The 27,061-nt window shown below is 33.7% G+C and overlaps 2 protein-coding genes across 6 annotated transcripts in view; one reads left to right on the top strand and one right to left on the bottom strand.

The window, feature by feature from the left end:
- Window positions 1-27,061, top strand: part of RTN1 (reticulon 1) — a 349,573-nt gene that overhangs the window by 55,042 nt on the left and 267,470 nt on the right. The window lies entirely within an intron of this gene.
- Window positions 1-27,061, bottom strand: part of LRRC9 (leucine rich repeat containing 9) — an 82,801-nt gene that overhangs the window by 29,889 nt on the left and 25,851 nt on the right. For 2 of the 3 annotated variants that reach the window (XM_064485994.1, XM_064485995.1), the window contains exons 13-22: window positions 26,200-26,332; window positions 24,190-24,312; window positions 23,451-23,566; window positions 14,977-15,096; window positions 12,786-12,977; window positions 11,521-11,646; window positions 9,245-9,379; window positions 8,033-8,210; window positions 5,740-5,960; window positions 4,214-4,336 (exon numbers count right to left, since the gene is read on the bottom strand). In XM_064485994.1, coding sequence (XP_064342064.1) covers window positions 4,214-4,336; window positions 5,740-5,960; window positions 8,033-8,210; window positions 9,245-9,379; window positions 11,521-11,646; window positions 12,786-12,977; window positions 14,977-15,096; window positions 23,451-23,566; window positions 24,190-24,312; window positions 26,200-26,332 — 1,467 coding nt within the window. Of the gene's footprint in view, window positions 1-4,213; window positions 4,337-5,739; window positions 5,961-8,032; window positions 8,211-9,244; window positions 9,380-11,520; window positions 11,647-12,785; window positions 12,978-14,976; window positions 15,097-18,273; window positions 18,487-23,450; window positions 23,567-24,189; window positions 24,313-26,199; window positions 26,333-27,061 lie in introns of all 3 variants that reach the window. The other variant, XM_031453805.2, reaches the window with a different exon arrangement.

Below are 27,061 nucleotides of genomic sequence, written 5' to 3'. Positions count from 1 at the left end.
GAGAAATAGAGTGGGGCTGAAAAAGTATTGAAGAAATAATGGCTGAAAATTTCCCAAATTTGGTGAAAGACATAAATCTACAGATTCAAGAAGCTGAGCAAACCCCAAAAGAAGAAAACTCCCCCTAAATCCATGTCAAAACACATAATCATAATCTTAATCAAATTTATGAAAACTAAAGGCAGAAAAAATCTTGAAAGAAGCAAGAGAGAAATGAAATCTTACTTATAAGAGAAAAACAATTTGAATTATAGTAGATTTTCCATCAAAAATCATGGAAACCAGAGAATATTGTGGTTCTTATTCAGAAAATGTTGTGCTACATTCTTCTAGTGTCCATGGTTTCTGATGAAAAATCATGGAAGAAAGTTGTCAACCCAGAAACCTACATCCAGAGAAATTATCATTCAGCCATGAAGGGGAAATTAAGACATTCTCAGATGAAGGAAAATCAAATGATTTGTCAATAGCAGCCTTACTCTAAAAGAATGGATAAAGGAAGTTCTTGAAATAGAAAAAAAAAAAAAGAACCTTGGAATACCAGGAAAGAAAAAAGCACACTGGAAATATATCAACATAGTAACTTTCCTTCTCCTCTTGACTTTTCTAAATTATATTTGATCAACTGAAGTAAAAAGTATGATATTGTTTGATGTGTTTCTCAATATACATGGAGGAAATATTTAAGACAATTATAAACAGGAGAGGAGAAACAGACTTAAAAGTAAATAAGTCTTTAATACTTCACCCAAACTAGTAAAAATGTCAACACTAGCATACTATAATATATATATGTAATACATATTAGGCTCAACTTATGTCTTTTGCCTAGAGAAACCACTAAAACCACGAGGAGATAAACTAAAAAACACTATAGACAAATCAAAATACAATTCTATAAAATGTTCAGGTAGTTCACAGGAAGCTTTCTCTTTTTTGGAAAAGAATAAGGAAGAAAGATTAATAGAGAAAACAGAAAACAAAAAATAAAATGGCAGACTTAAACACTAACATGTCAATAATTACCTTAAATGAGAATGGTCAACAATTATTTAAAATATAGATATCGGTAGTGGATAAAAAAATATGATGCAACTGTGTGCTGTCAACAAGAAACTCATTTCAAATATAATGATATATGTAGGTTGAAAGTAAACGGATGTCAAAAGGTATACCACACAAACAGTCAAAAGAAAGCAGGAGTGGCTATATTAATATCTGATAAAATAGACTTCAACACAAAGGAAATTACCAGGGATGGAGAGGATATTACATACTGATGAAAGGGTCAATCTACCAAGAAGACATAACAATCCTAAAGGTGTATGCACCAACCAAACAACAGAGATGGAAAGTAAGTGAAACTACAGTCTCCAGTTATTCTATCAAACATTAATGTAGGTGTTGCTGTGAAGGTATTTTGCAGATACAACTAAAGCTCCTAATTCATGACTTTCAATAGGCAGATCATCTTGGATAAACTGAGTGGGCTTAATTCAAGTAACTGAAAGACCTTAAAAGTAGAGCTGAGACTTTCCTGAAAGACAAGAAATCCACATACTGACAGCAGTTTTGGTCCGTGACTGTGAGTTCTAGCCTGCCCATTGGATCTGAAACTTAGGCAGCCTTCACAACTGTTAAGCATTCCTTTAATAAATCTCTTAATATACATATACAGGTACAAATATAGATACACACACACACACACACACAATACATGTATCTCCTACTAGTTATGTTTTTCTGGTTGTACCTTTAATGATGATACAATCTCAAAATAAGTTTAAACAATATATTAATACAGCTTTAGGCATACCATTGCTTTTGCATTTTTCATAATCATAAAAATAACATTTGATTAATGGCCTTCTAAATCAGGGATTGGCGACCTTTTTCTGTACTTTTTCTGTAAAAATAATGTTTAAAAAACAGAAGTTTGTGGAAAGAGGGGAAAAAATGAAAATACAATTACCAAGACTGCTCCTTGGTTCTCCACAGTGTATGTCCTCCTTTAGTTTTCACTCCCACTCCAAAGAAGGCAGTGACTATCTATCTATCCATGGAGCCCTGGGCACAGAGTGAGGCTCAGCTGTCCACGCTTTACCATTCAAGAGTCATGACACTTGGAATAAGTCATTTAAATCAGTTCTTTGTGCTCATCCATAAAATAACGGATTTGGACCATGTCATTTCTAAAGCCCAATGTCCAATTACATCTCAAACACTCTAGGATTATACTGCTCTTCTACCTCCCCCTGCATCTACTTCTTGTGTCTTCTTTTCATTTCCTAAATGGAAGTATGAAAGCCTCACTTAGGTTTGTTTATTTTCTCTACTCTCTTTCCTTAGACAATCTTACATATGTTTTTGGTTTTAACTATCAGCTTTCTACAAATAACTTCTAAATCTAAACAAATGTAAATTAAAAGTCTATATCTAAATTTAGGCCTGTGTTTTCAACTGCCTGCTTGCCATCTCCAGTCAGATGATCCACTATCATATAAAATTTAGTGTGTCCAACACTAATCATCTTATTCCTGAAACTGCTTTTCTTCCTGTAATCATATTTATGTTATGATATCTCTTCTCACATAGACTCAAGCCTTGTAGACATCGTTTATTCTTCCCTTTCCTTGTCCTTCAAATTTAATCGGTTGCCAAGCTCTGTCAGTTTTTCCTAGTATTTCTCATACTTTTCAGCTCTCCATTTTTAAAGTCACTTCCCTGTCATTCATTTCAGTTTCTCATTACCGCACATGTAGACTATCTTAATAGTCTCCTATTGGTCTTTCATCTTTCATCACTGTAAACACTGATGTTAAATTTCCTAATGTATAGTTTTGAATTTATTATCCCCCTACTTAAAAATCTTCAGTGCCTTCCCATTACCTCTCAATTAAAGTCTAAACTATTCAGTCTAATTCATGTCCCATTATTAATTCATACATTTATATTCTACCTCATTCTACCAAGAATTTGTGGCAGCTTACAGGAAGCACATATAATCAAATAGGAAAATGCAAATAATAAATAGTGAAGATCAAGACCAAGAATGATATAAGTTATATAGATCAAAACGGGTTAGGGACAGATAGATGAAAAGTCCTGCAGGGTTTCTGATATTGAACCATAAATTTAGCCCTGAGCCTTTAGGCAGTCAAAGTTAAAAGGAAAATACTTAAATTCTACTCATTGTCAATAAGGAGAGCGTAACTTTTCCTTAGGGGAAAAATGTTTTCCTACAATTACTTCTAAGAGCACTTTCTCACGTGGGCCTTCAAATGAGGGCACAGAGAAACAGGAAGGGTGAGATCCTCAACAACATCCTTAGAGCAAATGCAGTTCTAGTTTCATAAGACTATTTTTAAAACATCCCTCAGTGAAAGCCAACACCTAAATAAAACCCAGTATACAAGATTCATGAAGTAAACAGTTCATGTTGGGGGGAGAATTTTTGATTCTTCATTCTGAAGAGGGCCCTGAAGAAGCAGGGCTAGAATTAGTCATTTTCTCAGAGCACCTCAAAATTCCACATAATCATGAACTATCTCTCAATTTTCTAGAAATTTGATGAGTTGTATTGTCTGACAGGGACTAGGCAATGATACACAGGGAACCTTTTTATTATGCACGCATTTGTCATGCACTTAACCTGTTACATGGAATCAAGAGCCCTTTATGAACCTGCCTGTTATAGAATCCAAGTTTCCAAATATTGCTTGCACACTCAGACCTATGTTCTGTGTTATTTTTCACACAGTATAAAATGTTATTTTTTTTACTAGTATAGTTTACTAGTTATGTTGACATACCAATTGTTGGTTCAAATGTATTTTTCTTAAATATTAACAACTATATTTTTTCAGGAATAGGAAGCTGTTTCTAGGCCCAAGAGGATGGTAAGGCTCCAGAGCAGTTTTTCCTATCCTGTCCCATAAAACTGTGCTCTTTATTTGTTAGGCATTGAATTCAGTAGGTGCAAATGTAGGCAGAATCTTCTCTCCCCTGTCACCTCAACTTAGACAATTAAAAATTGGCCGGAGGAGAAAATTTTAAAACCCAAAGCTAAAATGTGCTTTGAAGAACTAGATTTTAATAAGCATAGTAAGTTTGGGTAACATACTAGTGATAAAGCAACATTCAAAATGATTATGGCTATGAATATGTTAATATGAAGCTTGGATCAAATGTCATGAGTCCTAAAATGACTTACAATTGAGATTCCATCCAAGGCCTTCAGTTCTGGAAGATGAAATATTACAAACAACCGGTAGTTTTCTTGATTCCATACAATAATGTTTCCATTCATGTCTAGAATGACCAGGTTACTTAAACCCTAGGTAATAAAAATACATTTAAGGTGAGATATACATCACTCTAACAAGTTTTTTTCCCCTTAAGAGTTTAATCATCCTTGAATTTTAATATTTAAATTACTCTATCACTTCATAGTGATTTGAGTGCTTTTAAGTGTACTTTTTAGTGCCAGGGTTACCCTTTCAGACCATTAAGATCTAATTTTGTGCAATATTTCAGTGGTCTACATTATATGATTAGAATCCATTTTCAGATGCTGGTACTAAATGTATTACCACTGATAAAGACTTGTAGAGAACTTAGCAAAGTTTAAACAATATGCTTTGTTTATGGAATAGTGGCCTATTTCATTGTGTGTATGTACATATTAAATAGTATATATGTATACAGATATAACAGTGAAATGAAACGATGAAAAACATAGCCTTCTGATGAAGGATAAAGCTGAAGTGCGTCTGCCTTGTAAGAGAAGAGCAGAATTCATCTTAAGGGAAAATATGCTTCCTTAGTAGACAAGATATTTTGATGTGCATTTGTTATGAAGGAAGGGCCCTGAGTAGGTATGGATGGGAGAGGTTAAGACAAGAGGGAGTAAAACTACTCTGTGTCTATAATGTAAAATGGTTTATTTTCTTGCTATTGTTGATTAGGTTGACTCTGAAGCTCTAGAAGTCGTTATATTGGGGAGTGCAGTGAGGATAAGGCTACATGTAAGAAAGGACAGGAAATGGACATAATTTTTTGGTAGGGAGATAATGTCCTAGCAATATGTATCAGCAAAAGAAAAGAGGCCATTGTGAGAGTCCCAGTGGTAGGAAACAGCCACTGAACTTTAGAAACAGTGAAGTCCTACATTACATTTGAAGAAAATTCTTTATTCTGTGCTGTAGTAAACTTCTATTTTATTCAAACCTTCAGTAAAGCCTTGCTGTACAGCAGCCTTGAATTCGTGACTTCTTAGGGATAATCAAAGAAAGCAAAGCTGGGCCAGGTTGACCAGAAAGAGCTGAAACCACCAGTTAAGAACCAGTACGTAAGTGAAAGATAATCAAGAATTTCTCTCAGAACGTGAAACGTTAAAGAATCTTACTTCTCAATCAGGTTGGGGAATCCTTGGAAATACTGAGGAAGGCAGGAGTTAGAAGGGATGGGACTTGGGTTATTTTATTGGAGGACTAAAAAAATTTACCCCAGATGGTTATCAAGTTGGGCACATTATGGTTTCACATACGTATGTTTGCTTGTATACATAAACTGAATGCAAATATATTTTAATAAACCTTGTTAGTCTTGATTTTCATTTTCTTCTTTACACTTTTCTGTATTTTTCAAATTATGTATAATGAAGATGCATTACTTTCATAGTATAAGGAAACAAAAAATATTTAGAAAAATAAAAACATTAGTACCCCAGATAGTCACCTTTAAATTGTAGATCTCCTGATTGAGCGCAATATAGTTATTGCTTATGTATAATTCAACCAGAGTAAAAGCTTTTTGTAAACCACTCAAAGAAGTGATTCTGTTGTTTTCAAGAGAAAGGGAATGAAGATGAAGCATGTTATCAAAGGTATGCTTTTCCATACCAGTGAGAAGATTATTGTTTATGCTGAGGCGGGTTAATTTAGTCAGCTTGGAAATGCCTAGAGAAATAAGCAAATTAAAGAAAACATTTAGATAGCACTGAAAGGTTAATTAAAAAATAACTGGCTGGTCCTTTTACTGTTGTTCTTTTTCTAAATTCAAGTGGCTTTGTGGAATTTATAGTATTAATCATCATTGTTTTTCCTTTTGTTTAAGAAGAATATAATGTTTATTAAGTCCCAGCTAATATATTAAATTCCAATTTTGGATTTATAAGAAGACTTGTTCTTCTTAGGTGATAAGGGAAGGTTAATTCAGTAGGAAATACTGAATTAAGCATTCAAATAACCTTTGAACGATATAATTAAGATTGTCACCATCACAGCAACACAAAGCTCTACACAAAGCTCAAAATAATCACCAGCCCCCATTTTAAGACATTAAGGGTAACAAACTAGAACGAAACATTCTGGAAAAGTATTCCTTACTGTAGCATCATTTGTATTAAAAAGAAACATTTTGGCTAATTCTACCTTTGTATGTTTAAACGTACTCTAAGACAGAACTTTAGAAAACGTGACCTTTCACCACGATCTAACCCTTATATATGTTATATACCATAGACATTTTATAACTGTAGGTAGGATGGTGCAGTTGAAAGAATTTTGGAGTTGGAGTGGGTTTCAAATGTACCACTACTAGATCTGGGACTATAGGTAAATTATATAAAATTATGTAACCTCTGAGCCTCATTTTCCTCATCCATGAAACAGTTATACTGAAATCTAAGGGGTTATGGAATTAAATGGAATGACATTTGAAAAGTATCAATGATAACTTTTGGCAAATAAATAATTGGTCCTCCATAAATTTTATCCATGCTCCCCTTCCACACCAGCCACTATTATGGGACTATGCAATGCTGAAAGTAAATAGATCTAGGGCAGTTTAGATGTACCATCAAAGCAAAAATCCTTAAATAGATATTAAATATACCTATGTCTGGAAAAAAAGAAGTATCTGTTAAAGTTTAGTGGGATAGCTATCTTTGAAAAGTGGTATAGAGAAGATATAAGTTGAAGAATTCTTCTTTTCAATGGTCTTATAGGGGGGAATAAAAAGGAAATAGGGTACCCAATTGCATACACAACACAAAACTAATACCCTGTTGTATGAGAATGGAAGACTAGTGATGAGAGTGATGAGGTTCTAAACACAGATGCCTGAGCTACCCCCAGGTTTACTCAGCTGAAATCTACAGAGGAGAGGCCCATGAATCTATATATTCAATAAACATCCTAAGTGATTCTTATGACCAAGCAAGTTTTAGAAACTGTTGTTAACAGCCATTAAAATAAAGTATAACAAATGTTATACATGCTGTTTCTTAAAAGATGTTGAATACTTGCTTTTGCATATGTAATTTTTTAAATAAAGTTTTCTATTTATGAAAAAGGTAGTACACACACATGCTAATAATAAAACAATTCAAAAGTGAATAAAGTATAAATTAAGTCTCTTTCCCAGGCACAATTTTGAATTCTAACCTTCTCTCCTTAACAAGGACAACCCTGTTACCAAAATATTCTATACCTAGATGAGTATGCATGTGTGTGTGTGTGTGTGCGCGCACTTACCCAGACATTAGTAAAGCTGCTTAATTATACTTGTATGTGCATCCAAAAAAAAAAAAAGGCTATCTAGTAGTTATATAGTACATTTGATTGTCAACTTCTAGAGAATAAAATGTTCATTTTGTTAAAAGTCCTCAAATGTAACCTTAATTCTACATTCTGAAAAATGAACTGGGCTGCTTTATCTTTTTCAAAAGCACACCTCATTCATTCTGATTTCTGCCTAGTTTGTAATGTGCTAGGTTTGGTAACAGATGGTAACACTGGTACAGAGAGGAGAGGGAAGGCAGAGGAGGTGAGAGTCAGCTAGTTTGGCTCATTCTATATAGCAGCCAGTCACAGATCCCACTAATAGGTGTTTAGAATACTCCAAACCTTCTTGAAACTTCTCTGGAGATCTTCCTCTTCAGAAATGCCATCCTAAGTGTTATTCATTTTTTGCTCTTGTTAAATTAGATATTCATATTTTAAGACTTTCAAATTCTCGAATACCTTACCTTCTATTTTTGAGATGCAGTTTCCATCTAATGTGAGCTCTTCCAAGTTAACACAGGATTCCAAGCCTTCCATTTTAGTGAGATTATTGTTGCTGAATGATGCCCATTTCAAATTTTCCAATTTCTCTAAATTTGTGATTTCAAAGAGATGTTGCCCATCTAAATTTAAGGCAGTTATCTATAGAATAATTCACATTATTTGTTACTTCTTAAATCACATCAGTATATTAAATGTTATAAGATAAAAAGGCTAATGAAATAATTCATATGTGGTAAGTAACATCAAAAAATTCCTTTAGGAACTAAAGATACTGTGAAGCTCTTAGTTTACAGGAAAGTAAGATTTGACAAGATTAAAATCCAAAGAGGGACTTATATGGTGTTACAGACACTGATCTGTGCCAATCAGATTCCCAGCAGTGAGGGACTTGTCCCAGCTGCTGGGAGTGCTGTTGGCAGAAAGCCTTCCACTGTCAGTTCCTTCAGGGACAGCATCAGCTGCAGAGAGCTGCCTTGCTCAAGGTCATGCTCCTTCCCAGATTGGCCCATGTCCAATGACAGAGGGAAAGAAAGGCCTGGCCATCTTAGCCCAACCTGGGACAGATTTAAAAGGTCATTCTAATTCCAGAAGTCCCTGTGGAGCCAGCCAGGTCTGCTACTGGGCCTGCATCACAGCTAAATATCTATGTCTATTCTGTAATAAGAATAACGCCACTAATATCTTCCATTTTCAGGGAGCAGATTCTCTTAACGCGGTTTTGATACCTGGCAGGAGGTGTAAGGGTGCTTATGAAGCAAGGAGCTGCTGGTGCTCTATTACCTTTCCCTTATTCTTGGCTGAATTCTGACCAGTGCCTCTACTCCTTTGCCAGGATTCCTGGCTCCTTTCACCTTGCCACCCAAACTTTTGACTTGATCCCTGGCTCTGAGCTTTAAAGTTTCCTTGCTTATTTTGACATATCATCAGAACGTATCCTTTGGATTTGTAGTGTACCTTTATCCTAAATTTCCAACTCTGTGGTGACCACTGTTGAGGCCTAGCCCTTGTGACATAACTACTCACAACCTGACTTCCCTTTTAATTTTAATTTAGCTCTTCCAATTTTCTGCCCATGACCTATTTGTGCCCTCTTTATGATACACAGACAAAAGCTGACAGAAAATCAATTAAAATTAAGCTTTTATATTAGATTTAATAGAATTAACCTTTACCTTTAAGAACCAGTTTCCACTCAGATGTGAATGTGGTCCTAACTTTGAAATCTGTGTCAGAATTTTGGCAGAAGGCCATACACTAAGTATCCGTGGTCTCTCCTCTTTACTACTAGAATGCCGTAAAAGAGATAACTAATAAAATAAAAAACACATGATAAATTAAGGAAATAGCATAAGAGGAATTATATATATATAGTTAAAAGTATTGTTTCCTAGATGAGTGGTCCAATGAATAAGTTTTTAAAATGACATTTTCTTTGCCTTAAAATGTTTTCAGTATCTAGATATACTTCATACATTTCACTAATTTTTAAGCAGATTACAAAATAATATTTGTAAAACTGAAAGGATTATTGTAATACAAACACCATATAATCCACCCATAAAACCAGTTTAAGAGCTAGAATATTCCTACTACACCAAAAGCTCCCTGTGTGCCCCATCCTAATCTTTTTCCTCTTTTCCTCGGAAGCTATCACTTGTCTCAAGTGAATCAATCAATCCCTAAGAAGCAATCAAATGATCTCAAATTTTTTATCTACCATTTACTGGCTGCTCTATATATTTATGTTTGTATCCATATATAAGATATTATTTAGTCTTGCACATATTTGGACTTTATGTAAACTGAATAATATGCATGTATACTTCTGTGAGTTGTGTTTTTTGCTCAACTATATTCATAAGATTCATCTATGCTGCTACCTGTAGCGGTAGTTCATTCATATGTCATTGCTATATAGCATTTCCTTATCAGTTCTCCTCTTAATGAACATTGGGGCTGATTTCAGTTTTTTTTGCTATTATAAACATTGCTGTTGTGAATATTCTTTTATATGACTCCTGGTGCACACATCCAAAAGTTTCTTTAGAGTATATAACTTTCTGGGTTTATGGCATGTACATAATCAGCTTTATTAGATAATGACAATTTGTTTTCCAAAATGGTTGTACCACTTGTAACGTTTACTTCAAATTTTTGATAAAACTTGATTATTTAAAAAAATATATTTTTCCGATTGGTGGCTGTAAATTGGTAGATCATTGCAGTTTAATGTTTATTTTCTTGAATACTAATGTGGTGGACATATTTTCCTAAGTTGTTTGGCTGTTCCGATTTCCTCTCCAGTGAAGTGTCTGTTTAAATCTTTTGCTCATTTTTCTGTTTGATTGACTGTCTTTTTCCTAATATACTCTGAATATATAAAAAATATTTTTGTTAGTTAGATATGTTGCAGATTTCTTTTCCCAGTATGTAGCTTGTCATTTCACTTTCTTTATGGCATGCCCTTTGAGGAATAGATGTATTAATTTTAACAGAGACAAATCTAGTATTTTATAATTTATGTTCTTTGTTTCTTGCATAATAAATTCTTCCCTAATTCAAGGTCAAATGATAATCTCTGATCTTTTCTTCTAAAAACATTTTTGGTTTTGCCTTTTGTAAGGAAGTCCTCAGTGCACTTGTTCCAGGGCCTTTTATTGACTAGCCTCCTGATTTGTGCAGACAGCTCTGCTATTTATTGAGCTACCATGTATTGTGGGTCTTTATATTATGTTCTATTGGTCTATTTGTTTAACTCTGCCAATTCTGTATTGTTTTACAGAATCTTAGTAAGTTCTGATTTCTGGTATGGTAAATCCCCACCTCTCCTTCAGGAGTTAATTCTATTTTGACCAATAAAAATTTTCTTTTCTTCATTTTGAATAGATCCAAAATTAAATATTACATTGTTTAAAGAATTAATATTTAAATACTCCACAAAAAGTAAATAGGTAGATAACTAGAGTGGAGATTTTTTAGGATGTTGAAGCTACTTTGGCTAAAGTAGCATTCTTAATCTAGATAATTTACCCTCCCTCAAGTTAACAGGTTTTGGTTTTTTTTTTCAGCCAGACACATATAATATCATCATTAGGTAAACAATTCACCAAATGCTTTCTCAAGGCCTCTAAGCTTACCTTATCCATGGAAAATTGCTTATTTTCATGTAGGCTCTAGAAAGGACTCTGGTGAGTTCAGGTTGACTAGGAAAAAAGCAGTTACTCTGCCGGTATTTTTGGAGTAGTGTGCAAGGATGAGAATCCATATAACAAGTTGGTATTTAAATGGGATACATTTAAACAGAAAAAAAATTCAAGTGATATGACTTATGGATTGATTTTTTTATTACCACACTAAAAGGAGAATACAAAATCTCAAAACAAGAGTATAGGAACTACTATTTGTATATTCTGAATAGAACAAGAAATAGTAAATAGTAAAATCCAACCTGAGTGATCTTTGTTCCAGTAGTAAATTTCACAGCTGCTGTTGCTTCTTCTTCAGTAATGAGGACTCCATCTAAATGAGTAAGAGCCTTTAATCTGCCAATAACACTCAGCCTTAATGTGGCTGGCTTGGGAAAAATAACAAAAGTTAATTTTTACAAAATATTACATATGTTGTGGCATGGAAAGAAGTGCTTCTTCATCCCTTCCCATCTATGCATCTCCTACTTCATCATATATGTCTAAAAAGAGGCTTACATAAGAGTTAAAATTAAATTATATTCAAGAATTAATCTGTTTTATTTTGAAGGTGGCTGGTGCTACTCTGGTGAAGGGAGGAAATGTGGTAAGCTGTTAAAAAGTGACTGTGGTGAAAAGTATTCAAAGAACAACTGCACTGCCTCCTGTTTATCTGGATCAGCACTTAGCTAGTCAGCTCCAAGCAGGATTCCATATAGATTTTTAGCCCTTGACATTTAATTTGGCAAGAAGGCTATAGCTGTACTGTGATCATTCAGGAAGCCTGATTTGGCAAAAGAAAAAAATCCTTCAATTTTACTGAGTGAAAAAGGAGAAATACAACAATATAAACGTAGTAATATGGCCAGTTTAATAGAACCAATCATGCTCTAGTCCCTTTTAAAAATGTTGAACACAGTCTTATATATATTTTGAAAGTAGGGAAAGGAGGATTCTTGACATAAACTTGGGGCTTATTTTAAATACTTGGAGATAGTCTTAAATATAATCATTGAATACTGAAATTTCTTAGCATGAGTCTGTCTACCTATTTTTGTGATAAAAAAATAGTGTTCAATCAAATTGTCTTTTATAACAGAACATAAGACTTTATAATTCAGGTTTATAAGGGGAGGTGACAAATTAGGTCCCCCTTTAATAGTGTTTCTCTCACTGTATTCTATTACTCTTGATTCCTGTGCCTCATTACCGTAGGGTTTCAGTGCACTGAGCAATAAAAATTCTCTGCAGGTTTGCAACTGGCAATGACATCTAACACTAGTAAAGCCATAATAGTCTCAAACTATTAGTGGTTGCAAAAAAATCTGATATGAAATTATAGACTTTTCTTAAAGTAACATTCAATTTCATTTGATCACTACAATAAATTCAACTTATGAAATACCCAAAGGAATTGTAGTTAAACAAAAATAGTTTGCCTGTTTCTGGCTACTACTGAATAGTAGTGAGAAATGGCTTTGAAATAAAAATGATTGTTTGCTTTTTAATAAACACGTCTGTGCCATACCTTTTGCCATGGATTATGTCGAATATCAAGAGTGAGAAGGCTTGTGGTGTGTTTGTATAACGTATTTATTTCATCACCAGATTTTTTCAGTTGATTCCAGCTCAAGTCTAAGTGCTTAAGTTTCATAAGACCTCTAAATCCCTCAAGGGTTATCACATGGTTATGGCTTGCATCCAAATATTCAAGGTTATACTGCAACACATACAAATGGAAGTGATGCTAGAAAGATCATCTCTCTGATTCTCTTAGTGCTTTACATGCTTTCTGATAATCCTCACAGAAAACCTAGACAGTAGTTATGCTGCAATAATAGTATCAATGTACGTATTCTCCTAAAGAGCTATAGGTATGTTATTCTAGTCATTTTCTCTTAATTCCTACTTCACCCTTGATACATGGAGTGCTGATGTTTGTTTTCATGAAAGAAAAGGCAAAGAAAAACTGGCATGATAATCTGTCCCCAACAGACAAGGAATTAGGCTTCTGGTTTATACCACTGAACCCACAGCCTGGTTAAAAAGGGTTCCTCTTCAGAGATAGACACTAAACCTATTCCATTCTATAATTTCCTTTTTTAAAAGTACAGTTTTTAATAACATTTTAAAAAATCATTAAAGTAACACATGTTCTTTCTGGAGATCTGAAAAATGTAGTAAATAAATAAAAAGAAAAATAGAAAGCATATATAATTCTGTTGCTCAGAAGGAACCACTGAAAACATTGTTTTTTAAATTATATGCTCATGTATTTGTCTTATATAAAATAGATTATATTATATAGAATTTTGTATCCTTCTAACATGGTCACACATTATTAAATATTCTCCAAGTGATTTTTCATTATTCTAGTATTCTAATATGTGAATTGTTAGGATTGTTTAAAACATTTTACTATGGACATTTATGTGGCTTCTAATTGTTGGCAACACTGCAACAAATGTTCACACACACATACTACTCAGTGTATGGAATACTCAGCCATAAAAAGATGAAATCTTGCCATTTGTAACAATATGGATAGACTTGGAGGGTACTATGCTAAGTGGAATAAGTCAGACAGAGAAAGACAAATTCTGTATAATATCACTTGTATGTGGAATAAAACATCCAAAATAAATGGACAAACCAAACCAAACAAAAACAAACACACAGATACAAGGATCAGAGTAGTGGTTTTCAGAGGGGAAGTAGGGTAGATGGAGGGCAAAATGGGTAAAGGGGATCAACTGTGTGGTGATGGATGGAAACTAAACTTTAGTAGTGAGCACACTGTAGTGTATACAAAAGTCAAAATATAATATTGTAGACATGAAATTTATATAATATTATAAGCCAATGTTACCTCAGTTTGGAAAAAAAAGGACTTTGGCTTACCAAAAGAAACACAGAAAGGGGTTTAATACTAAAGCCAATAAGCAAAGTAACAAGTCCCACCCCAGTGGTAGAAGCAGCATTGCAAGGGCCTTGACATGCTTGCAAAGAGGTAGAGTAGAGAATGAGCAAGAGCTGAGAATGATAATATATTCTGGAAAGGTATGTCAGTGACCTGGGGCCTGTGGAAATGGGATGCTGGGTTGGAGTTCTGAAACCCATATGTAGTTATTTTTGTTGTATTATATATAACAAGGAAAACAAAAGCCAGGTAAGAGCCATACCTATGTGTACATGTGTATTACTGCATTTGTCCTGTGATTTATAAGGCAAACACAAGTCAAAAAAGACCTAAGTGTGTAATGTTCAGGTAGAAAGGACAAGGCCAAGAGAAAGAAATAATCATACAGATGATGAACAGATGGGAAGGACTGACGACATTAGCTGTCAAGCGGTAAGCTAGAAAGTGAAGAGGAAATAAGGACTCACAAGAAGGAGAAAAACAAAGAGTGGGAAAACGAGCAGAAGAAATTGGAAATGGTATTTTATAAATGACATTTTAAAAGCAAGTCTGGAGTAGTTCTACATTTATTTTAAAGTAGATAGAAAACAGATATGACCGCAGGTGTATATTTGGTTTGTAAACAGGATCTAAATCTAAGATCTATTTTAGGGAAAGTAACATACAATAGTGTATGTTTTGCTCCTAATTTGGGCTGTGTAATATTGAATATGATATATATGAGGTCATAATTACAAAAATAATTTATTCATTAAATTAATAATTTTATTTTACTTAATTTCAAAAGGACAGTTCTTACCAGGTGGTATACATCATCTAGACAAGTAAATTCATTAAAGCTGATATTAAGTTTTCGAAGTCCTGTTAACTTGGAGAGATCTCTCAATTTACTCAAGCTGTTTCCATGTAGATTCAGACTCTGAAGTAAAATAAAATATACATTTAAAAAAGACAGATTATATTCTAATCCTAGTTATTTAAATAACATTGAGAGAACCAATGAGAAAAAAAATCTAATTTTAAAAGCATAGTCTAATTTTATAATCTGATTTTAAAAGGTATAGTTTATAATAGCAACTGTATTAATACAGTTGACCACAGTATTCCCAACAAACAGGTATTATGATAAAATCAGGTGTCTACCTTCCAACCCCCTTCACTCACCACCACTGTCTCACACCCTGTTATACTGTGGACATATAAAATTATATGTCACTCTGGGTTTTTTTTAATTTACATTATTTTATTTATTTTTATGGATGTCCTTGTAAAACTCAATCTAGTGGGGAAGACTGAAAGTAAAATAAGAGGTCTGTACCTTGAATTTCTCTTACAGCAATGGCACAAAGAAAGGAAAACAAAGGGTGTGATGTCTAAACATTCTTCTTCTAATATCTAGTAAAAGTTTGCTGGCTTTTAAGCAATATAGGCAAATTTAAGATGAAAAAGCCTTTCATCTTTATGTTATGGGTGTTGACCAAATTAATAGTCCAGTGGAGGTCACAAGCTGGCCAAGATATTCTTAAGTCTTACGCTCCTCTCTGGTTTTTATCTTACAAACCAAAGATAATAAAAAAGACCTACCTTCCAGTGCTGGGGTATTTTTTTTAAGTTTTTTTTTTTTTTAATTTAATTCCTTTACGTTGTATACATGTTGTGGAAGCTCAATCCAATCAGAACATTCATTTATTAAACTTTTCATTACTGAGACTTTATTACCAAGAACTTATTACTCAAAAGAAATCTTGACATTATAGTTCAGAAACAATTCCTTCAAGCTGTCAGCTGGAAGATTGATCCTGCGATGATAACTACACTGCACTTTTATGATAAAGATAGTGATAAGCCATCATGTTATGAAGCGTTCCTTCTCTAATAAGACCTCTCTAAGGTAAAGATAGTCTCCTAGACCTAAAGATTTGGTGGATGGTACTAAAACAGTTTTACCAAAGCAATCCCATAAACTTCCTGAAAAAGATGATTTTTGAATATTTTCAGAAGCAGACTTAAAACTAGTGATGTCACTTACTATCTTAAAAGCTATTCTTGCATTCTCTTTCTGTTTCACATAACCACCTGAGAAAAAACTGTCATCATAAACAACGCATTTAGAACTGCCACAATGGAGCTATGTAATTGACTTTCAAGATAAAAATCATCTCTGAATTTTTATCTGTATCTCAGCTTTCAGTGCATACATAGAAAGATAGTGTCATGCAAGAATAACTTGCCTTCTCAAGTATTCTTATCAATTTGTCAATTAAATATCAATTTGTCTACTACTGCAGGTTCAAGCAAACAACCCAGTTTTTCTGTAAGAACCACTCGCTGTTTGAAAAGATATTGTAACTAATGAGTATCTCACATGTGTTAGGCATTGTGCTAGATAATGGCAAAGTTGATGCTAGTCACATAGTGTTTATGAGTAAATTAGAAAAAAAGCATCATTTCCTCAAGATTCCTTTACTTCCAGCTTTTAGAAAATTGTAACAATAGGTTGATTTTGTTTATAAGAAATTTTAACAACAGTTGTCAGAAAATTATTGTAGTAAATATCTTACTCTCTATATAAAAGTTGTCCCTTAGATGTGGCCCTTTTGTGCAATGCACACTGCACTACCTTATGTAGTTGCCCTAGTGCTAGGGATATACATGACTAAGAACAGCCATAGCCTCTGCCCCTGTAGAATTTACAGTCTAGGAGGGATACAGGCATATGACAAAGGAATCTTACCTAGACTCAGAGGTAAGAGAAGGCTTTAATGCTTAAGTATAGATCTAAAATATATGTGGGTTAACTAAGGAGAACAGGGTCAGGGGAGAGCATTCCATGCAGAAGCAGTAGCAAGTGCAGAGACTCTGTGTGGCTGCAAACAGGGTAAACAGAAACAGAAAAGAAACTGAACACAGAGAAACAGGAAAGAGGCTGAACACAGAGAGCTACAGGGAAGGTACTACAAGAAGAGTCCGGAAAGGTAGGCCAGGGACCGGATCATATAAAATCTTATAGGCCATATTAAGGACTCTGGTTTTATTTTTAAAACAATGGAAAATCATTTGAGGATTTTAAGTAGGAATGGTAAAGAGTGTCACATCAGATTTGCATTTTGAAATGACTATTCTATCTTCAACATGGAGAATGGGTTGGGGGCTCAAAGTGGAAGCAGGACAGGACCTCTGTTGCATAGCTCTAGGAAGCACGCACCCTCCCTCCTTCCAGCCCAACGCACACACACTTGCATCAGTAATACAGTGAATGGTGTCCAAAGAGCACATTAACAGTACATAATGTGCATGGTGCCTCCTGGAGTTGTGTAATGTTGTGATTGAGGAGGGAGACCTCTGGAAATAGTCTAGGTCAGAGATAGAGAGAATTTGGATAGAATGGTAGCAGATTTGAAATGGACAGATTGGGAGTCAAGATACAGAAGTAGGCTTAATATCTTAATAGAATTTCTTCAGTGTAAAGTTAAGTTGCTTCAGTAAGTCACCCAAATTCTATTGATTAATTTTGTAAAGATAAAGCTCTTATAGTTTGTGTTGCTTAATCCTGGAAACTGTTTTGAAACCTATCTGTCTTCATCTTAATCAGCTGAAGAGAGTTTGTTTTTCAGGAGTAAAGTTCCTTGCAAATTAGACAGCTACCTCTAGAGCTACCTGGTAGCCAGTAGCCACACGTGGCCCTTAGCACTTGAACTGTGGCTAGTCTGAATTGAGATGTGCTGTAAGTGTAAAATATACTCCAGATTTCAAAGATTTAGCATGAAACCATCTGATTAGTGAATCTTCATATTGACTGCATGTTGATATGATAATATTTGAATATACTGAGTTAACTATATTATTAAAATTAATCTTAACTTTTATTTTTTAAAAAAAATTTTAAAATGTGCCTAATAGAAAATGAAAAATTATATATATAGTTCATATCATATACTACTGGACAACACTGATCTGTAGAAGAAAAGGGCTAGACACTTTTTTAAGCATGCCCAGCATGGATGGCATGATGCCTGGCATCATTAGATAGGTGCTTTAGTATCTTTAGATTTCATGTGATAGATTCTGACCAAATTTTATTCTTCCTAATACTCACCACAATATGACTGTAAATGCTAGTCTTGGTAAGGGAAAGTATTGTTTTGTCATCCAAACTAATAAGTTTTGGTCTGGGCTTGATCCTGGGATCCATTTTTATAACTTCATCGTCAAATTTCAAATCCTGGGACAACATTGATCCTTCTGAATTTTTTTTGCTTTCTTCTAGAATAACATTGTTGAATGAAGAAAATAAAGAGTGAGCCTTGACCTAAAAAATTTATTAAAAACATTGAAAATTTGGTTGCTGTATTTATCATTTTGATAAAGAAGTAGGCTATGTAGGAAAGATGAATTAACTTTTTTCAGTTATATAGTAGTATCTATGGTGACCAGTATCACATTAGGAAATCTATGAGAGTAGATTAAATTGTGAGCTAAGAATGGGTGTGTTCATCCCCTCCCACTGAAATTCCTTAAAACTGGCAAAAGATAATTTAAAAATATTTTGTAACAATGAAGAGGGCACTGACAGAAGACTAGAAATTATGAGACATAAATCAGAAGGAGCTGAATTGACAGACAAATATGAACAGAAATATAACCTGCAGTCAAAACATATGCAGGAGATAACCATTTCAAAGAGAAGATCCTGAGAAACTTGATATTCAATGTGAATAACTAGGTAATTATCAGGTAATTAAATAAATACGGTAAGAATTGTGGATGAATGAACATTTTTCTAGAAGTGGCACGAGGAAAAATCAAAATGGTTCAGAAGAGAATTTTTTTAATTGTAGGAGAACAAAGCATCTGTAAAATAGATTGCTGTAGAAAAGAATAGGGTAAATGCTTCAAAGTCAAAATAAAAACAATAAAATAGAAAAAAAATTCAATAAATGCTCTGAGAAACCAAATGGATATGGCAGCAGGTCAAATTAGCATTGTGGAGGCCAATATTGAGGAAATCTTTCAGAACACAGAATTGAAAAATGGAAATATAAAATATGAGGGAAAAAAATTAAAAGACATGGAGGATCAATTCAGAATGTGCAATGTTTAACAAAAAGAAGTTCGAGAGAGCTTAACAGAGAATGGGAGAGAAGAAATGATCAAGGAATTAAGAGAAGAAAACTTGCCAGAAGTGAAGAACTGAACTTTCAGATCTAAAGAGCTTATGAAGTGGCAGCAGCAGGATGATGGAGCTGTTCATGGAACAGTCAGTCACAACAGCCAGGGACTTGGCCTCTCCTCTTATGATTTGAGTTATTCTGTTTTCTGTTTGTCTAGGTTTCTGTGTCTTTTGTTGAAAGCATACTTGACTGACACAACCCCATTCATAACAATGTAAAATATAAATGCTCAGAACTATACTTAACAAGAAATGTTTAGGACCTATTTAAAGAAAAATGTGGGAGAGGACTTGAGTAAATGGAATGACTTAATGTTCCTGGATGAGAAGCCCAATACTGCAGAACAGAATAGAAGAATCTATAAATAGACACCTTACATATGAAATTAATTTTAATGATAAAGATAATATTTCAAAACAGAGTTAAAAAGATGATGCTTGATCAAGTAGCTATCCATTTTTTAAGAAAAAAATTATTTGATCATCCCACCTTACACAATATAAAACAATTACTAGATGGAATTAAAAAGCTAAAAGTTTTAAAACAACCTATATAAGTATTAGAAGAAAATAAAGGAGAATATTTATATAAGCCTTCTGAAATGAGATGTAAAATTCAGAATCCATAATGGAAAAGATAAAGAGATCTGACCTCTTAAAAATTAACTTGTAAATTACAAATTAAAATGAAAAATACTTTTTTTTTCTACAAATAAGTTAAAATAAATGTGACAGAAAACACTTGGAACGTGTATAAAAGATAAAGGATTAATATCTAGAATGCATATAAGGATTTTTATAAACAATATGAAAAAGATAGAGTCCAACAGAAAATGGTCAAAAGATATAACAGGTGATTCATGAAACGATAAATAATCCATATAAGCACATAAAAGAATAAAATATCCTTTTTTTGCCCGTAAGAGTGAAAACAAAAAGACTGCTAACACCTTGTGTTAGTAAAGACATATAAGAAACAAGTACTATTATATACTGTTGGAAATTTGTAAAATGGTCCAACCTTTGTAAAGAGTACTGGCAAAATCTATCAAAATTAAAACACATATCCATATATCCTTTGACTAGCCAATTCTTCTACAAATCTATGCTGCAGAAAACCTTCCATACTTGTATAAAGGTGCACCTGCAGTGATGATCACTGAAATATTATTTTAAACAGAAATAAAAATGGAAACATGTTTCATCAGTAGTCAAATAACTATTGAATAGTATGTAGCCACTGAAAGGATGAAGTATAGACCTATAAGTGCTGAAGTAGAAATATGTCCAAAACATATTGTTAAAGGCAGAAAAATTCACAGAATACTTAGAACTTGATTCTACATGTAAAAGGGTATGTATTGTTATATATGTAAATGCACACACATATGCACACACACACAAACGATTGAAAGCAAGCCCACAAAGCTGTTAACAGTGGATGACTTTATGATAGGGAGTGGTGGTGGGATTGGAGTGAAAGCAGATTTTCATGTTTATCCTACATTCTTCAATACAATTTGAATCTTTTCCAGCGAGACTATAGCCATATATTACTCATGTAATATATTTGCATAATAAAAATGTTTAGGTGTCACAATGATTTGTTTTGAAAATTAGGTCCTAAACAGAATAACCATTTTATATTTATATATAGGCAAACCTTGTTTTATTGCACTTTGCTTAATTGCATGTTTTATTGATTGAAGGCATCAAGCAAGTCTAGTGGTGCTATTTTCCCAACACCATTTGCTCATTTCGTGGCTCTGTATCACATTTGGTAATCCTCGGAATATTTCAAACTTTTTTGTTATTATTATATTTGCAATGGTGATCTGCGATCAGTGATCTCTGACGTTACTAATGTAATTATTTTGGGGTGAAAAAATTGTGCTATTATAAGCTGATAAACTTAATAAATGTTGTGTGTGTTCTGACTACTCCACTAACCAACCATTCCCCTGTCTCTCTCACTCTGCTCGGGCCTCCCTATTCCGTGAGACGCGACAGTTTTAAAATTAGGCCAGTTAATAATCTTACAACAGCCTCTGAGTGTTAAAGTGAAAGAAAGAGTCACACCTCTCACTTTCAATCAAAAGTTAGAAATGATTAAGCTTAGTGAAGAAGGCATGTCAAAAACTGAGACAGGCTGAAAGCTAGGCCTCTTGCTCCAAATAATTCGCCAAGTTATGAATGCAAAGGAAAAGTTCTTGAAGAAAACTAAAAGTGCTATTCCAGTGAACACAAAAATGATAAGGAGCAAAACAATCTTATTATTGATATGGAGAAAGATTCAGTGATTTGGATAGAAGATCAAGCCACCCACAACATTCCCTTAAGACAAAGCCTAATCCAGAGTAAGATCCTAACTCTCTTCAATTCTGTGATGGCTGAGAGAGGTGAGGAAGCTGCACAAGAAAAGCTTGAAGCTAAAAGAGGTTGGTTCATGAGGTTTAAGGAAAGAAGCCTTCTCCAAAACATAGAAGTGCGAGGTGAAGCAGCAAGTGGTGGTGCTTCAAGAAGCTGCAGCAAGTTATTCAGAAGACCTTAGATCATTAATGAAGGTGACGACACTAAACGACAGATTTTCAATGTAGACAAAACAGCCTTATATTAGAAGATGCCAACTAGGACTTTCATAGCTAGAGAGGAGAAGTCAATGTCTGGCTTTAGAGCTTTAAAGGACAGGCTGACTGTCTTGTTAGAGGCTCTTTTAGTTGATGCCAATGTTCAATTACCATTTTGAAAATCCTAGGGCCCTTAAGAATTATGCCAAATTTACTCTTCATGTGCTCTACAAATGGAAAAATAAAGCCTGGATGATAGCACATCTGTTCACAGCATGGTTTACTGAATATTTTAAGCCCACTGTTGAAACCCACTGCTCAGAAAAAAGGCTTCCTTTTAAAATACTACTGCTCATTGACAGTGCACCTGGTCACCCAGAGCTCTGATGGAGATGGACAATGAGATAAATGTTGTTTTCATGCTTGCTAATGTAACATCTACTCTGCACCCCTTGAATCAAGGAGTAGTTTTGACTTTCAAGTCTTATTATTTAAGAAATACATTCCGTAAGGCAATAGCTGCCATAGTTAGTGATTATTCTGAGGGATCTGGACAAAGGAAATTGAAAACTTTTTGGAAAGGATTCTTCATTCTAGATGCTGTTAAGAACATTCATGATTCATGGAAAGAGGTCAAAATATCAGTGTTAACAGGAGTTTGGAAGAAGTTGATTACAACCTTCATGGATGACTCTTCGGGGTTTAAAACTTCAGTGAAGGAAGTATGTGCAGATATGATGGAAAGAGAAAGAGAATTAGAATTAGAAATGGATCCTGAAAATGTAACTGAACTGCTGCAATCTCATGATAAAACTTTAATGGGTGAGGAGTTACGTCTTATGGGTGAGTGAAGAAGTGTCTTCTTGAGATGGAAACTACTCCTGGTGAAGATGCTGTGAAGATTGCTGAAATGACTGCAAAGGATTTAGGATATTACATAAATGCAGCTGATAAAGCAGTGGCAGGGTTTGAGAGGACCAATTCCAATTCTGAAAGAAGTCCTGTGGGTAAAATGCTATCAAACAGCACTGCATGCTACACAGAAATGGTTCATGAAAGGAAGACTCAACTGATGTAGCAACTTCATTGTTGTCTTATTTTAACACATTGACACAGCCACCCCAACCTTCAGCAACCACCACCCTGATCAGTTAGCAGCTATCAACCTGGAGGCAAAACTTTCTACCAGCGAAAAGATTATGACTTACTGAAGGCTCAGATGATGATTAGCATTTTTTAGCAATAAAGTATTTTAAAAATTAAGATATATGTATTATTTTTAGACATAATGCTATTTCACCCATAATAGACTACAGTATAGTGTAAAAATAACTTTTAAATGCACTGGGATACCCAAATATTTGTGTGACTAACTTTATAGCAATATTCACTTTATTGCAGTGGTCTGGAACTAAACCTGCAATATCTCTGAAGTATGTCTCTCTCTATATTATAAATTTGACATAATATTATTAGACTTCAAATTATTGTTCTGTTCTCATTTAACGAATTTCAGTTTTAAAAATGATTTCATACCGCTGTAATATACTCAAATTCTATGATGTATTCAGGCAAAACAAGGTCATGATCAAAGACAAACCACTTGCACTGCCGACTGCTGCAATCACAGTCTCGTTGTCCCATGATAGAATCTAGGGTAAAATCAAAAACAAAAACAAGCAAAACAAACACTCTTGAAAATGAAACACCTTAATACACTTTTTTCATTCTTATATAGATTAAGAAACAACAAACTCAGTAAGTTTCAAATCTTATGTTATTGAGGTTTTTTCTCATATCTTCCCACCACCATAGACAATTTTTTAAATTCTGTAAGTACTTATTAGTCACCCTTTCACTACACAGACTAGTAAGGTTTAATTCCGTTAATATCCTTTTCCTTTTTGTACTTTTTTATTCAGTGTTTTGCCATACAGTTTTGACAAATGTATTACTCTAAAACCTTTGTTGTTAAAAGTTGGGTGGGTTCTATCTTTTGAAATATATATTATATATGCATAATATATGTATCACATATGATATATATATCTGTATGTAAAACATAAATTTTACAAAATAAAATACATATACACATGTATATAAATGTCATTGAAATAGGGGGGAAAATAGAAGCTCATTAGTAGCTAGGAACAATTTTTTGTAGAAAAGTTCATAAGGATTGTTAGATAGAGGTTAAACTGTAAGCATCTGTATTAAATTGTAACAATTTGTATTCAGAAAGATGAAAACAGATTTCTCTTCATAGAAGACATACTTAGTAAATATTTTCGAGGAATGAACACTGAATTAACCATTGGGTAGTTGGCTTGACTGATGGAGTCCTGATCATGAGCCTGAACACTCTGGCCAAGGAAAACCTTTGTAATGAGGAGGATGCCTAGTACGAAAAACAAAACATTTTAAACACTAATTCATTTTATTAATTTTCCAATATCACCTTCTTTATTGGCCCCAGACTTGACTGTGTGTTCTGTAAAGGTAGAGATCCTGGCTATCTTGCTTGCCACTGATAGCACATAGCACACTGATCCAAAATAGGAGCTCAACAAATATTTGTTGAATAAATAAAATAGCTATAAAAGATAATTCCTGTGATTTCATCAAACAAAGCTTTACAGAAAAGGAAGAAGGAAATAACACAATAATTTAGTAACATTTTAATTAAGTAATTTAAGATAAGAATTTTGTTGTTCTTATTAACTGGGTAAAAATTCATCTCTGTACTATCAGCACCCAGTACATAGCTTAGATCATAACAGGCACTTAATATATGCCTACTGAATGGATGGACATTTGTTTTTTAGATCTTAAAGAAACTTGAAATTAACTAAATCCTAAGGATCTCTAGGAGTCACTGAATCCTATGAAGCAACTTATAATTATTATGCATACAGTATTCAGATGACTTTTAAAACTATGTACAAGTTATGAAATGTAAATTGGGAGAACATAAGTATTTTGGAAAGGACATTCCAGCAGGATCAGGAAAAATATCATGAGGTATTTCTTAAGTGGAATGGAGAAGAATGAGAAAAAAAGAAGCAGTTTTTTTTCAAATAGGGAGTTCTTTCCAGGTTCAATACTCTGCTTAATTTTCTGATTATTATTAAATGAATGAAAGACTGCAAAACACACATAGTTTAGTTCAGCACAGATCATCTTAGCAGAGCTATAGTCTGGAATCTAGAATATCGCTCTTAGAGAAGTTAACCAAATTTTTGATTACCCAATCTTCAGAAGGTTGGATAGTTGAGACCAAAGAAAAGGTGTCCTCACTCCCTGACCTAATCAGTTCTCTTTATTTTACATTCTTTGGTACTATGCATTAATACTTCATCTTTGTGGCTTTTACTATAATTATAATTTTACATTTATTTGGATGATTAGTAATGTTTGTAAGCACCATAAAGGAAAAACTATGTCTAGTCTGTGTTGACTATATCTCTATCACCTACCAAGTGCCTAATACACAGTAAGCATTCAATAAATACTGGTAGAACTGAAGAATGAACAGTGGAAGAGGGTGAGGCAAGAGAAGACATGATGCACTGGTCTCTGTCCCCAATCTGTGGGTACCAGGGAACCTCTCCCAGACGTGTCCTACAAACTGGCTCATGTACTTTTATTTACATACATACAAGATGCAAGTAGAGTGCTAAAGTACTAATAACTGTACACAAATTAAAATACCAAAAGTTTATTCTTTAAGGAAATTTAAAGCAATCCATACACTTCACAGTTTGTCTTTAGCCAATTTTAGATTTATAACCAGGTTTTCTTATCATCTTATACTTTGATGATTGAGGATAAATAAGGGCTCCCTTCCTGAGTGCTTTATACGATGATTATCACATAAGTGAACTGAGTTCTCTTTTCTCTTCCCTATGAATTTGGGGTTTGTGTGGGGTGTATGTTCATATAACATATATATGTTAAGTCTGTTTTTAGGACACAACTTAATAAACAAAAGCAGACTATGAAAAATGTCTATTTCATGTAAGTTGGATTAGCTATGAGTAACAAATGAGTGCATTAATGCTGCTGATAATAAGCGCTCAGTAAATATATTTGTTGACAACTGGACCAAAGTAATAGATTAGGAAGTCATGTATCACCACGCTGGTAACTACTAAGTAAAATGGGTTTCAGAAAACCTCCCAGGTGGATAAAACCAAGTATCAAAAATGTTATGAAAATAATTTATGAATTTTAAGACTTAAAATTAAGAACTTAAAAGTTCAGAAGTACTGTATATTTGTGTTACCATGCCTGAAGAACTCATTCTCAAGAGAATTTTTCTTCTCATCCTTGTACTTTTGCTGTAGAAATTCAATTCTGGGACACTCACACATACTTAGGCTGTTAGCAAGAATAACAGCATCTTTTCTGAGAGGAAGCTATAAAGACAAAACAAGAGCCTGAATATTTTTACAAAATTGACCATACTTCAGCTTTAATGTGGGTGGTTTATTATTTTGTTTCTGGGCAAAGAAAATGCAGGTCAGACTCACTGAAAAGCAGAAGATAACTTTCAGGTGCAACTTCATTCTGTAAAACTATTTACATAATACATTTTATATTTATATGTAAATAGATTTATGAAAAGTAACAAAGAACAATTTTTGCTCCTGTAAAATCAGCCAAAGTTGAAACTGACAACTCTGTGTAGTGCGGGAGCTACAGTTTTGCACATTTTCAATGATATTCCACCAGCAATTGTGCAGATTCCGAAAAGAAAATTCTGCGGGAATTACATATTACATTGAAGATTCTTGTTTAAATAAATAAATAGTCTAATAATATATTGGGCCTAATAATATACATTATTTTCCTGATAAATCTGATTGTGCTAATGAATGGAAATCTTAAGTTTGCATTGTGGTAATTAATTTCTTTAAAACTGTTTTATTAGAAATATTCATATTACTTGCTCTGAAAGCAGCTCAAAACAACAAAGAAAAGTCTCTGTTTTTAGCAGTAAAAAAAAACTAGAACTAAGAGAGATTATGTGATCTACCGAAGGACTCATGTAGAAATTGGCAAGGTCATGATTTGAACTCAGGTCTACTCCTCCTTGTCAGTAACTCGGAGTTTTGAAATTATTACCAGTTAAATGTTAGTAGCCA

This window comes from Camelus dromedarius, chromosome 5, assembly GCF_036321535.1.
Source record: "Camelus dromedarius isolate mCamDro1 chromosome 5, mCamDro1.pat, whole genome shotgun sequence".
NCBI classification, from domain to species: Eukaryota; Metazoa; Chordata; class Mammalia; order Artiodactyla; family Camelidae; genus Camelus; species Camelus dromedarius.
The sequence above is the reverse complement of the archived record's forward strand: the minus strand, read 5'-3'. Positions and strand labels throughout refer to the sequence as shown.